Raw genomic sequence first — 13,572 nt, 5'->3', positions numbered from 1 at the left:
CACACCGGCCACGGCACTGGCTGTCCGGAGTCACCCCCTGAAGACCCGGGCCGAGCGCAGAGCCTAGGGGTAGCAGGCCCTTGGGACACGGAGAGGTCTGACCACGAACCCTTCTCCCTGGGGGAACTTGGGACACACAGCAACAAACTCTTCCCAGGCCAAACTGGCATCTCCCGTCCAGAGGTCCTGAGAGCCCTGCCTGTGGAGGGCACAGGGTGGGCGCGGTGTCGGGCTGGAGGGCGCTCAGGACAGCACACTGCTCAAGGTCAGGCCAAGAGCACAGGGCTCTGGCCCCTCTGGGTCCCCGTGTCGGGGCGGGAAGGTGCCCCTCCCCTCCTCTGCTCCCCTCCTCCCGGGGGGCCCTGGTCCTGCTCCCCCAGGCTGGCGTGGAGGCTCCTGAGGGCACCCACAGACAGGCCTGTGGCCAGGGTGGCCGCCCCCAGGTACAAAGTGCCGCCTGAGCCCGGCTCCTCCTGGTGCGCCCCTGTCCCTTGGCCCTCAAGGTCTTTGTCCACCCACCTGCCTGGGCAGGGCCAGCACCTGGCTGGGATTGAGGTTGCTGAGGCCCCCGTTGCAGGCTGAACTGTGCCCCCCAAAAGACACGTCCAAATCGTCACCCCAGCACCTACAACTGTGACCTTATTTGGAAATAGGGTCTTTGCAGACGTGATTAAGATGAGGTCACTGGGGTAGCCCTCACTCCAGTAGGACTGGGTCCTTAGCAGAGAAACAGCCACCGGAGAAGGTGGCATGTGACGGCGGAGGCAGAGCTGGGGGTGGCACCTCCAAAGGCCAAGGAGCATCGAGGATCCACAGACACCCCCAGAGGCTCGGGGGTCAGGGGAGGGGAGCCCTGCTGGGACCTTGATTTTGGTCTCCGGCCTCCAGACTGTGAGACAGTCACCAGCACTGTGGCCTTCACCACGCCCAGCACCCTGCACCGTGTGGGCACTCGCTGGAGGGATGGGGGGCTGCCCCAGCCGCTGGCTTGGCCCAGACCTGCTCCACCTCCCAGGGTCAGTGGACTCGGCCGTCCCCAGCAGGCCTTCATCACCCAGCTGGGGCCCCCGACCCACCCACCCTCTCCCTGGCTGACTGTCCCAACTCAGAATCCCCAAGGTCGGGTGGCAGCCAGCACTTCTCAGCGGTGGCTGACGTTTGGGGAATCGCAGCTCCGGCCTCCCAGCCTGGGCCCCTGGGACACCCAGGGAGCAGCTGGCCAGCACCCACGGCGGGGCCCCCAGGAACGGAGGGAGGGGCCCCTGCTCCCCAGTCACAGGTCACGGGGCGTGGGGAGGGGCACAGCTTTGTCGCTCCTTGGTTTCCTCCAATATATGAGCTCTGGCTGAGCTGAGCCCTGAGGCAGCACCCATCTAATTGTCCCCAGGGCCTGGCCATCTCTGGGGTCCTCAGAAGAATAGGGGGCTTTGGGGGGGCAGCCTGGCGCCACGTGGGTCTCTGTGCTCCTGGGACCTGAGCCCAGCAGCCCTGCTCTCCTGAGCCTCCCCTTGAAGCCTCCTGGCTCCCACCCAGAGGAACCTCCCCACCCACTGACCTGGCCACCCTGGCACCCACCCCGGCCTGGGCCTGCCCTTCCTCCCAAGGATCTTGAGCCCCTCCCGTAGGGTCCCAATGGGGCAGCACTGTGGGCAGGGTGGCCTGAGGAGCAGTGGCTGAGCCTAGGGGACAAGGGGCAGGCGAGGTCTGGGAGGGGCAGGTGGGGGCAGGTCTGGGAGGCCCCAGGCCCACCTGAGCCAGCTCTCCTGCCTCCCTCCAGGCAGCCTCTGCTCTCCACGCTGGCGCCCTGCTCTGGCGGGGCCACAGGGGAGGCTGGGCCCGGACTCTCCACGGACACCGTGAAGCCCACTCAGCCCAGTGGCCTTGGTGTGGCATGACGCTCACAGCCAAGGAGAAGCCGGGGCCGCAAGGCGCGTGCCCCGACAGCAGTCGGCGTAATCCGCTAAAGCAAACACCACAGTGGGCAGTGGACCCTCGTGGATCCTCCCAGGCCGCCGGGCAGGGCAGGAACCCAGGTAGGGCTGGAGTCCGGCGCCGCCTCCACTGACCTGCGGCCTGACCCAGCAGGTGACCCGAGCAGGAAACCCAAGCCCCAGCCCTCCCTCCGGTGGCGTCTGAGGGTCTCGGCTGGACAGGCCTCCCCCAGGAACCCGCGCCACCCCCAGCGGCCCCCTCTGATCCCAAGAGGGAGTGACGGATGGCCGGAGCCAGGCTCAAGTCCCTGCCAGTGGCGCCTGAGGGTGGCTGTGTCTCACCCTCCACCGTGTCCCCAGACATCCCCACCCGGCCCCTCCAGCCCCAGAAGGATCGAACACCCCTCAAAGCCCTGACGGCGCCTGAGAGCCTGGCCTTGGTGCCTCCTGCTGCCAACGGCGTCCTGCCCACTCCTGGGCGGTGGCAGGGACAGGCCTGGGACGGGACCCCGAGGCCTGCGGAGAGGGGGGCCAGGGCTGGGCGCAAGGCTGCCGGGTGGAGATGCTTCCCGCAGACAGGCAGCAGGCTCAGCCGCTCGGCCCTGCCTCCCGATACAGGACTCGTCCCCCCCATGCACCCCAGGTCCCATCAGGGCAGCCTCGAGGGGTGCGGGCGTGGGTGCGAATGTCTGACACACCAGCTGTTGCAAAACTGAAATCACAGCGGAGGAGCCATGCGTCACTGCCCAGGGGGTGCTGCGCCCCAATCCTCCCAAACAAAGACCCTTTGTCCCCGAGCACCCCCCCGCCAGGCCCACCTGTGCCACTGCCAGACACGCGGGCGGGCAGACTCGCCAGTGGCGGCTCAGGCAGGGTTGGAGGCATGTTCCAGACACGTTCCCCAGCCCATGGCCCCCCCCTCCAGGGCCAGGCTGCAGAGACCCTGGGGACAGGGCCCCGTGGTCACACGCAGCTCAGAGTGACCTGAACTGGAGTCCCAAGGGCAGACGGCCAAGCCTAGCTGGTGAGCTGTGGCCCCGGGTGCAGCAGCCCAAGCTCTGCTCCTCCCGGGCATAGGCGGGACATGGAGGCCACAGACCACAGAAGGCTCCTGCCACCACCCAGGACGCCCCTCCCCTGCCCGTCACCCGCCCCCAGACCAGGGCGGCCACTGCAGTGAGTCTGGCCCGGGCCCTGCAAGCTGACAGTACAGCATGATGGGCTCCCTGAGACCGCGGGCCCCACACGGCCACTCTGGATTCACGGGCCGGCCGAGGGCTCCGGCCACCAGACCTGGACACCCGCCCTGCCCTGTTTGCTCCCAAAGGGCCTGGTGCTTCCCGCACTGTGCAGAGTCCTGGTCCCAGGGCAGAGATCCGTGGACACGCAGGGACCCAGCCCACACACGCCACCCACACGGGATGCTGCTCCACTCTGCCCACATGCCAGGACACACCCAGGGATAGCAGATATGCCACCCACTCAGACACACAGCCCCCAGACATACCCACATGGCTCCACAGGCCCCAGGGCCACTCTCGGTCCTCAGCCCAGGTGACAAGGATGTGTGGCCTGGGTCTGGGACCCAGGGACAGTACACAGGAAGCACACGTAGCTCCCAGGGAGCCCTTGGGGCAGACCCCTCCCAGCCACAGGCCCAACCGGGCGGGCAGGGCTGACCATCGGAAACCAAAGCTGGGCCACGGCCTCTGTAGCCCAGGGGTTCGCCCCGCGAGCCCCAGCGCCCAGGCTGGTGGGGGCAGGCCTCTTCTGCACACCCCAAGCCCCAGGGGGACCTCGAGGCGGATGGGGATGGGGCGGGGCTGGCTAAGGCATTTACACGGCAGCATGGCCAGGGTGGGATCCAGCCTCCTCACGCAAGACAGGAGCCCCCCGCCCAGGCCCCGCTCCTGCCAGCCCCCAGAGGGCGTTCAGTCACCCTGCACCTGATGTGCACGTTCCTGTCTGTGCTCACACGGGGACAGAGTGCCAAGGGCGCTGGGGGGACAGGCTCCGGCCCAACACTTAGGTACAGCCCCAGCAGCCTGGCCTGGGTGCCAGGAGGGGCTGGTCGGGGCCGGCTAGGCTGCGGCCCCGAGACCAGGGCTCGGGAAGGGTGTTGGGCAAAGCACCCGGTTTCAGCACGGCACCCCCGACAGCCGAGTCTCCCCGGCAGCAGCTCCCCCTGCAGCAGGGTCAGACCGAGGTTCCGGAAGTCAGTGAGGACAGCCAGCGCCTCCTGGGGCTGGGGGCGGGGCCGGCGAGGCTCGGCGCTGTGCTGACCACCACCAGAGGCTGGGAAGCAACGGGACACTTGGGCCCCTCAACAGCCCAGCTCCGACACAGGGCGTCCCTGCCAGGGGAGAAGCTCCCTTTCCCTGGGCTCTCCTCCCCCCTGGGACCCCTGCCAGCCCCTGCCCCAGGCAGCAGCTCTGGCCTGGCCTGCACCTACCCCGGAACCCGGGTGAGAGTGACGGGCATCTCCCACCCACCTTGGGAGCCCAGACCCTTCCCGCGGCCAACGCTGCGGTCTGGGACTGGCTTGGGAGGTCCGGGCTGGTGGCTGGCAGCCGGTGTCCCCTGCAGCTGAGGGCCCGGCCGCTCCTGTGGCAGCCCCCACCCCACCCGGCCTGCCCACTCCTTTGCTCCTGGGCCCCCAGCCACAGACGTTCCAGGGGATCAGAGGTAGGTGGCTATGGCCTCCCACCAGGGAAGACGGGGAGCCAGAGGCAGCTGAGGGGTTGGTGGGGCAGAGAGGGGGACACCCAGGTGGCCCTACCTGGCCCGCTGTTCACACAGCTCCCTGTCTCTCAGCTGTCGCTGCCCTGGGTCCCGTTCTCAGGCTCCACCTGTCCTCACAGCCTCCTGGGCTGAGCGGGTGGGGGATGGTGCTCTTGGCCCCTCGGGAGCCCCCGGTGTGGCCCGGGAGGGCTGGCAGGGCTGCCCCTGTCCCGGCCTCAGGCCCTAGCCCGTCCCTGCACAGGGTGGGCGCTGCTCCCAGGGGCCAGAGGAGACACAAGGACAAGTGGCAGGGAGAGGAAGGCAGGAAGCAAACGGGGTGTCTGAGGCCCTGGGGTCCGTGCCCCCCACCTCTGCCCTGCCACCCTCCCCAGGCACCATTGTGTCTTCTCAGGGATCCTGGGGGGTCCCTCTAGCCCACAGCCTCAGTTTCCCAAACCACAAGGGGGCCGTGCCCAACAAGGGGGAGCTGAGCATGGAGGAGAGGGGGCTCCCCAAGCCCAGACCTCTGCAACAGGGCCTGAGCTCCGTGGCCCCAGGTCGGGACCACAGTAACTGGGAAGCGGTGGGGGCCGGTCACCCTTGCCCCCGGCCTCCTGGTGACCCCAGGGTGGTGCTCCACACGGGTCCTCGCCGGCCACTAGGACAACCCTGGTCCGACCGGGCTGATGGCTGCAGCCAGGTTAATGAGGCACAGACCCCCCCAGACAGCCCCAGACCCTGACGCCACCCTGGGGGGCCCAGAGAGAGGGGTGGGGACAGGTCAGCAGCCAGGCCCGCGGCTGCACTGACTGTCGCCTGCTGGGCTGGCTGCCTCACTGCCCAGGGGCCCCCCCCCGGGCCCCCCAGGCAGGCTACAGTCCCAGGGGAGGGGTAACAGCTCATGGGCTCCAGCCTCCCCTGCCCCACCTGCCCCTCCCCCCACCCTGCCCGTGCAGGACGCCTCTGACCCCACCCCCCCACAGCCCCTAAGTCCTTCCCCTGGGAGACAACCCCAGGCAGGGGAGGCCCAGCCATGGAGCCAGCCCCACCACGACCCCTGCGGAGTCAGAGGTTAGGAGCCCACGGCCACATGCTGAGGGCTCCTGGGTGCCAACAGAGACGGTATCTCGGCACCTCTGCAGAGCCCGGGACATCCTGAGGCCAATTTGCGTTGTTTGGTCTGAGTCTGATAGAGGCCAAAATGGGGTGGGGGTGGGAGGTCCCAAATCCACAGGACCCCACTCGGGGCTTCAGCCTGGGCTCCAACCTCAAGGGGGCAGTTCTGGCCCCAAAGGCCCAGAGGGGCCCTGGTCTTTGGGGTGCAGCGGCCATCACCGGGGAGGTGGTGAAAGGGGGGAGCCCGCCCTGGTCCCCCTCAGCCTGGGCAGGTCTGTGCCCGCCGCACCCGAGCCCGCGCGGTGCCCTCCAGCTGCCCAAGAGAGCACAGCCCTGTGCGTGGCTCACACACCCTGCCTGGTTCCTGGGCACCCCGAGTGCAGGGACCCCTGCCCCACAGGACACAGGTGCTCTCCCTGCTCACTGCACCCCCACCCCCTGCTGCCACCAGCCCGCCAGGAGTCCAGGGCCCCGAGGCCTCGCGGGCCTGGGGTATCCGCAGCCACTGCCCCCCAAGGCTGGCCAGGCCCTGGGGTGGGGGGAGGTCCCTGGCCATGGGCAGGGCTGAGCAGGGACCAGCATGGACATTGTCCTTGTCCTCAGAATGAACACGGCCCCCAGCGGGTGCAGGGGCTGCCCGGAGGGAGCTCAGCAGACCCCACCCCCACCTGGCTGGACAGGTCTGTCCCGAGGCCGCGTGTGCGGCACCTGCAGCCACACTCTGCGCTCTGGGGTCACATGGACAGCGCCCTGCTGCCCCCCCCCACCTCAGCAGCCGGGGGGGCCTCCACCTCCGGCAACACAATGACCAGGCCGTGCCCGAGGGCGCCAGGGAGGGCTGAGGCTGTTTATTGTGGGGACCACAGTGTCAGCGGGGTGCTCGGAGACGAGTCCGCGATGGCTCATGTGCCCAGGAGCAGCCCGGAGAAGCTGGAGCCGCCCTGGATGGTGAGAACCACCCCAGAGCCGTTGTCCACGAACACGGAAGCATATTGTCCAGCCTGCAAGCAGCCACCATGCACTTCACCACGCGGTGGCCCCAGCCCGGCAGCCAGGGGTCCTGAGCCACCACGTGGCTGACGGCCCTCCTGCTCGCACTGGCCGGGAGGTGCCAGGCTGAGGCTCCCAGGCCCCGAGTCCGCCCGCTGTGTGGCCTGTGCCCGAGTGCACCCAGGACCCCCCCCCCACCCCCGGCCTCACCTGCAGCTGCAGCAGCCCCTGCACCTGGGCCGTGGAGACCCTGCTGTTGCTCTCCAGGCCCGAGACGGCCTCCAGGGACCTGGCACAGCACCACAGGGCCAGGGTGAGGCGGAGTCTGGGCCCAGACCACTCGGTGCCCAGAGACCCCTGCGGACTCATGTTCCTTCTAGAAGCCCCCCCGGGACCCCGCCCCCAGGGGCTCACTCACGCGTGGCGATGGCACAGGGACTCGATGCAGACGAGCACACGCACCGTGCCCCGGGCCCGCGGCCGCGGCCTGCCCTGCAGCGCACTGTGGTCTGTGGAGAGAGCCCCCAGGAGGGTGGTGCACGGGGCGGGGGCTTCAGGGCATACTGCCCCGGAAAGGTGTGGGAGGGCTGCCGGGTGGGGCGAGGGAGGACCTGAGGCCCAGGAGCACCGCAGTGGCCCCACGCCCCAGAGGACAGGAGCCAGTGGCCCCACGCCCCAGAGGACAGGAGCCAGTGGCCCCACGCCCCAGAGAACAGGAGCCAGTGGCCCCACGCCCCAGAGGACAGGAGCCAGTGGCCCCACGCCCCAGAGGACAGGAGCCAGTGGCCCCACGCCCCAGAGGACAGGAGCCAGTGACCCCACGCCCCAGAGGACAGGAGCCAGTGGCCCCACGCCCCAGAGGACAGGAGCCAGTGGCCCCACGCCCCAGAGGACAGGAGCCAGTGGCCCCACGCCCCAGAGGACAGGAGCCAGTGACCCCACGCCCCAGAGGACAGGAGCCAGTGGCCCCACGCCCCAGAGGACAGGAGCCAGTGACCCCACGCCCCAGAGGACAGGAGCCAGTGGCCCCACGCCCAGTCCAGGGCGTGGCAGCTCTCTGATGGGACCTGGGCACCCACCCAGGAAGGTCCCCAGGCTCACCCACGTGCAGGCTGGCAGAGAACTGGAAGATGCCGGACATTGGAGCTGTGAATCGGCCCGAGGACAGGCTTAGGCCGGACCCCCGCAGGAAGTCGCCCTGGACAGTGGGCTGTGAGGGGCAGCAGCTGAGTGGCCGGCCGAGGGCCGAGGGCTGAGGGCCGGGACCCTCCCCTCAAACCGGCCTGGGGGAGGTGCTGGTGACAGACGGCCCCTGATCTGGGGTCCCAGCTCTCACCAGTGGGCAGGACAGGGCTGATCCCGCATCCACGCCCACCTGGGCTCAGGGCACAGGCTCTGGGCCCCAAGGGGCAGACAAGGCCCACAGGCCTGCACAGGGAGGGTCTCCCTGCCCCTGGCTGCCCAGGACCCCAGCCCCAATTTTGACATAAGGTGGGGTCTGGGCACACAGGTCCTTCCAACCTGACCGAGGCCACCCCTCACCCTCTGCACCCAGTGCCCCCCGGACCCCGACCCACGTATGTGCCTGGTGACTGTCAGTGGTGGCCACGGATTCATCCCGCCTGTGGGGGGCACACCCAGCACCTTGCACCCCGGCGGCCCCTGCAGCTGATGTCTCCAGAGGCCCCCAAGCCCCCACTTACGGCCTGAAAGCCGTGCAGCTCCACCAGGGTCCTCCTGTCCACCAGCTGGGGGCCGCGCAGCCGGCAGCGAAAGGCCTCGTCCACCGGCGGCAGGCCCAGTCCCGGGGGCAGCAGCGGGCCCGGCAGCCCTGAGAACCGGCGCTTGGCGGCTTCTGTGGGGAGAACAGTGGCAGCAGAGGGTCAGCTCGGGCAGCACCTCTGGCCCTGGGGGGCCTCCTGGGCCCCGGGGGGGTGGGCAGCCTTACCTTTCAGCATCTCCTGAAATTCCTGCAGCAGGACCTCTGCAGTGACTTCTGCACCGGGGGGCCCCGGGGGCCCAGGTGGTCCAGGAGGCCCTGGGGGACCCGAGAGACCCTGCTGGAAGGAGGAAGGAGAAAGTGAGGGTCCCAGTGGGTCCCCGGTGGGAGGCACGGCCACCCTTGCCCGGGGCTCAGACCCTGCCGAGGCCAGGAGGGGCTGGCCTCACGCAGCCCGGGGCTCACCGACTTCTTGTCCCGGCCTCGGCACCGTTTCTTCAAGGCCCCATCGTCGGGCCGCCGAACGAAGTTCAGCCACGTCCTGTGGGCATCTGAGACCTCAGGTTTTGAGGCCTTGGAAGGCTGCAGGGCAGGGGACAGGGCCAGCGTGGTCACCACCAGGCCCTCTTGGACCCTGTCCCCACTGTGCCCGGCAGAGACCTGGGAACCTCAGGGCAGTGGGCGCAGGCCGTTCGGGCCACCCTGAGGGACTCAGCACCCAGACATCCCCATGTCAGCGGCACAGGCAGGCGGAGCTCCAGGCCTCTGTTGGAGCCTGAAGTGGGCTTGGGCCTGGCGGAGTGGGGGCAGGGGCAGTGCGGGCAGGACAGGAGCCTTTCTGAGCATCCCAGAGATGGCGCCAGGCCAAGAGCCAGTGCAAGGCTGGGGGCGGGGGGCACAAGCCCTTGCCCCGAGCTCGGGCAGCGAAAGCCGGGGACCTCTGTGTTCTGGCCGGCCCCCCTCCTCGGGCTGCGGCCTGACTGGCCACTGCTCAAGCAAGGGTTGGGGTAGAGCCACCCAGGGCCCCAGGGCCCTGCTGCCCCAGCCCCCCGCCCCGTGCTCCTCCTAGGCCTGGTTTCTGCCCCCAGCCCCCCAATGCTCCTCCTAGGCCTGGTTTCTGCCTCCAGCCCCCCCCCCCAGGGCTCCTCCTAGGCCTGGTTTCTGCCCCCAGCCCCCCAATGCTCCTCCTAGGCCTGGTTTCTGCCCCCAGCTCCCCCCCCCAGGGCTCCTCCTAGGCCTGGTTTCTGCCCCCAGCCCCCCAATGCTCCTCCTAGGCCTGGTTTCTGCCTCCAGCCCCCCCCCCCAGGGCTCCTCCTAGGCCTGGTTTCTGCCCCCAGCCCCCCAATGCTCCTCCTAGGCCTGGTTTCTGCCCCCAGCCCCCCCCCCAGGGCTCCTCCTAGGCCTGGTTTCTGCCCCCAGCCCCCCAATGCTCCTCCTAGGCCTGGTTTCTGCCTCCAGCCCCCCCCCCCAGGGCTCCTCCTAGGCCTGGTTTCTGCCCCCAGCCCTCCCCCCCCCCCAGGGCTCCTCCTAGGCCTGGTTTCTGCCTCCAGCCCCGGGGTCAGAGGAGGAGACCTGCCGACAGGCTGGGCTGGGGAGAGTGTGGCCTAGAGACCGAGCATGGAAGTCTGTGCGCCGGACTAGGGCAGGAAACTAGCAGGGCCGGCCGGGCCCCCCAACCAGGGTGTGCCAAGGAGTCCTGGCCCAGGGCATGGTCCTGTCTGAGGTCAGCTCCGGCCTTAAACCAGGAGAGCTGGGTTTGGGGGGAGGGTGGGGGGCTCCACCCCAGTGGGCCAGACAGGCCCCTATCCCGGGGGGGGGCCCACCCCTGACCTGGGCCCCACTAGCTAACAAAGGCTTTCGAAGACACCCAGTTCCTCACACATGGGGGTCTGCTAGTTCCCCCGGCCACCATCTCCGCTAGACGTGCCACAGGGGCCGGTGGCCCTGGAGGGCCAACGGCAGTTGCCATCCGGGAGCAGATGGGGACTGGGCCCACCTCAGCAGGAAGAGCAGGCATCCCGCACACCACACCTGGGTCCCTGTCTGGTGGACAGCCCTGTCCCCCCATCAGTCCCCAGGCTGCTCCCGGCCCTCTCCCTAAGGGGCAGCCCTGGGTGCTGAGGGGGCCGCCACCAAGGGTGCAGGTGGGTGCCTCCCCCCACCCCTGGTGGCTGGCTGGGGTCCCAGTCCTGCACGCACGCCCGGCCCCACCCCGCCAACCATGCCCTCCCGCCAGCAGGACCGCCCCCCCTCGCTGTCAGGGCTGCAGCCTGGCTGTCCCCAGACTAGAAAATGGGCCTGAGGCTCCAGTGTTGCTGCTCGGCCAGGCGGCAGCTGACACCACAGAGACGCCCTTGGGAGCAGGGAGGCAAGGGTCAAAGGCGCAAGGGCTGGGGGACTGCAGGGTTGCTCCCCTCCCAGTCCTGGGGTGCCCCCGACAAGGGATGGCAACAGCAAAGGCCCCAGGCCATGCTCCAAGACCCCTCAAGAGACCCTCAGCCCAAGACAGAAGCCCAGGTGTGAGACAGGCACAGGGGTCTCCAGTCTCGAGAAGATCCTAGACAGGCTGGGGCCTGAGGACTCCACGGGCAGAGCACTTCCCGTGCATGGGGGTGCCGGCCTCACGGCACCCCCAGGAAGCGCAGGGTTGCTGGCCCTGGCATGCCCGGCGCACAAGCTGTGGGGCACCAGGGCTCCCAGCACGGGGCCTGGCAAAGCCCCAAGCAGGCTGCCTGGGGCCCCTCCCCCCCACCCCCCTGAACTAGCAATTACACCTAACAGAAGCAGGTAGCTCTGGGGTGACAGGTCCCAGTCTCCAAAGGGTTAGGTGCAGCCTCTTGGGGGGGGGAAGCCCCTCCCTCCCCCAACCCCTCCCCGGCCTGCTCTGGGGGCAAAGGGCTGGCTGGGGGAGGGTCTCCCAGAGTCCAGCCCAGTCCGGCCACAGCAGACCCCCAGCGAGACCCGGCCTGTGGTCAAAGGATCAGGAAGGGAGACCCGGGGGGACAGAGCCGGGAGGGACAGAGACCGCGGGACACATGTGAGCCCCACACCAGCTGCTGGCGAGTGTGTGCCCACGTGCACCCGGCCCGCATACCTTGGGGGCGCCCAGCAGCCGCTCGCTGTGGGCTGCGGTGGCGTTGGGGGGCTCCACGTGCTGGCTGGGCTGCCGCCGCGCCCCGACGCCCCGGAGCAGTGTGAGCTGCAGCCAGAGGAGGGCCACGGCCCAGGCCCAGGCCCAGCGCTGCATGGATCCGGCCTGCAGCGGCTCCGCACAGCGGCAGAGCTCAGAGCCGCGCGGGGGTGAGGTCCCAGGGTGCGCCCTGCTGCCGGTGCATGACGAGTGGCTGCACTAAGGCACAGTGTTCGGTCCCGCTAGGTCACTGCTCCGTCCCACTCTGTCCCCTGTCCCGAGACTCTCTTTGAGCAGCAGCCCAGGAAGCCTTGCCTCCTCCCCACACCCCCAGGGCTCCAGCGAGAAGGGGGCAGGGACTCCTCCCCTGACCACCGTCTGGCTCTTTCCAGGAGCACAGGGCTGGGCCGTGGGAGGGGCTGCACTCCCACCCCTGGCCAGACCAGAGGGTCCTACTGGCCCAGGGAGCCGTCTGTGGATCCCTCCTCCCGCCCTCCCCCTGAGCCGGGCACCTCACGCTCAACCCTTCAGGGGTGGAGCCCGAGCACGGTGGGATCACTCCCCCACCTGCTCCCCACCACGCCTGCCCACCAGCTATGTGCAGAGTCCCCAGCCCCTTCCCATGGCCCAGCCAGTCAAGGCCCCCTTGCGTGTGCCCCTGCCCTGCTGTAAGTCCCGGGCCCAGATGCAGGGTCCTGGGGGTGCCGCAGGCCTGGCTGGGGCCCTGCCCCTGGGAAAGGCGGGGCCCTGGGCACCAGGGCAGCCCCTACTCACCAGGCGCCCAGCCTGGGCCAGGCCAAGCCCTTTGAGGTCAGTGGCCAAGAGGTGGGGGTCCGGGTGGGGCGAGAAGCCTGAGCCAGGACCCCCAGCTGAGCTGCCGGCTGCCCCTCTACGGGTATGGGCCACAGCTAAGAACAGCCGGCAAGAGAGCAGCAGCTGCCTCAAGCCCAGCCGCGAGGAGGGTGGGCACACCAGCCCTGGCGGACGGCACAGAACGCTCCAGACCCTCCCCAACTTCCAGACACCAGCAGAGAAGGGTGAAGGTGGCCGAGCAGAGACCCCAGCCCCAGGCAGAGCCACCCGGGACAAAACTGGGGTGGGGAAGACGTGTGGGAAGTGCCCACCAGGGACCCCATCCACCCCTCACCCTCCTGGTCCTCAGGTAGAAACATCACCTCTGGGGACAAGACCGAGAGGCCGACTCTGGCACCCCCAGAGTCACTGCTAAAGCCTCTAATCCCCGGGGAGGGGCCCTCAGCCCACACGGCACAAGACCCCCGCCTGGGCCCCCCGCCTGGGTCAGGAAAGGCGGCCCCCATACCCCTCAACCCAGTCTCAGGGCACCAGGTAGGGGCGGGCCAGTGCCTTAGCCTACGAGGCCCCCGCCCAGGGCCACCAGACCCCCCCAGGTGTGGGACCCTACTTTCCTGTGCCACCTGCTGGCAACATGCTTCCCTGTGACTCGACAGCCTGGGAGGCTGGACCCAGGGCCCAGTCACAGGGGGCAGGAGCCACAGGGGCCTCACTGCCCCCAAGGCCTGGGAGGGATGTAGCTTCCTGTCCCCTCCAGAGAACCAGCCACTCAGCTAGCGCTCTGCAGGGGGACACGGCCTTCGGAGTCCCCTTCCCCACACTCCCTCCAGTGAGTGCCAGAGCGATCTAGAAAACTAATAAAATGGTCCTACCCTCCGGAGTCATGCACCAGGGCCGCCCCCAGGAGAGCTCAGGTCCGGCTGCTGGCTCTCCCTACCCCCCACAGCCCCCAACCCCCACACCCGACACCCCCACACCCTGGGGAAATGGCAAAGGCCCATGGGGCCCTGGGACACAGCCCCCAGCAGGGCATCCTGCCCACTGACCAGGGGAGGCAGTTTCCTCGGGACTCGGGCCCAGACCCTCCATGCTGGCTGGCAGCCAAGTTCTCAAAGGCTGCCGGGGGAGTCTTCCCGGGAGAGGCACAGGCC

General features: G+C 69.2%; 1 protein-coding gene across 2 annotated transcripts; it reads right to left on the bottom strand.

Annotated features, from left to right (window-relative positions):
- Positions 1-6,601: 6,601 nt before the first annotated feature.
- C1QTNF12 (C1q and TNF related 12) lies at positions 6,602-13,340 on the bottom strand. Of its 2 annotated transcripts, none has more exons than XM_045548793.1 (8): positions 11,573-13,340; positions 8,944-9,060; positions 8,707-8,818; positions 8,462-8,613; positions 7,860-7,968; positions 7,177-7,267; positions 6,969-7,047; positions 6,602-6,769 (listed from the first exon to the last, which is right to left on the bottom strand). In XM_045548793.1, the coding sequence occupies exons 1-8, from the start codon at positions 11,723-11,725 to the stop codon at positions 6,671-6,673; spliced, it is 912 nt and encodes a 303-aa protein (XP_045404749.1). In that variant the 5' UTR covers positions 11,726-13,340; the 3' UTR covers positions 6,602-6,670. The 2 variants fall into 2 exon arrangements, with proteins under 2 accessions (XP_045404749.1, XP_045404750.1); XM_045548794.1 differs by having other exon boundaries at positions 8,707-8,815.
- Between the last annotated feature and the right edge of the window lie 232 nt (positions 13,341-13,572).

Source organism: Lemur catta, chromosome 3 (assembly GCF_020740605.2).
Source record: "Lemur catta isolate mLemCat1 chromosome 3, mLemCat1.pri, whole genome shotgun sequence".
Taxonomy (NCBI): domain Eukaryota; kingdom Metazoa; phylum Chordata; class Mammalia; order Primates; family Lemuridae; genus Lemur; species Lemur catta.
The sequence above is the reverse complement of the archived record's forward strand: the minus strand, read 5'-3'. Positions and strand labels throughout refer to the sequence as shown.

Bases quoted from the DNA above. Each gene is read 5' to 3' on its own strand.
- C1QTNF12 (XM_045548793.1), bottom strand. From the start codon at position 11,725: ATGCAGCGCTGGGCCTGGGCCTGGGCCGTGGCCCTCCTCTGGCTGCAG. The intron at 9,061-11,572 runs GTATGCGGGCCG...CCTGCCCTGCAG, and splicing joins GGCTGCTGGGCGCCCCCAAG to CCTTCCAAGGCCTCAAAACC. The intron at 8,819-8,943 runs GTGAGCCCCGGG...TCCTCCTTCCAG, and splicing joins GAGGCCGGGACAAGAAGTCG to CAGGGTCTCTCGGGTCCCCC.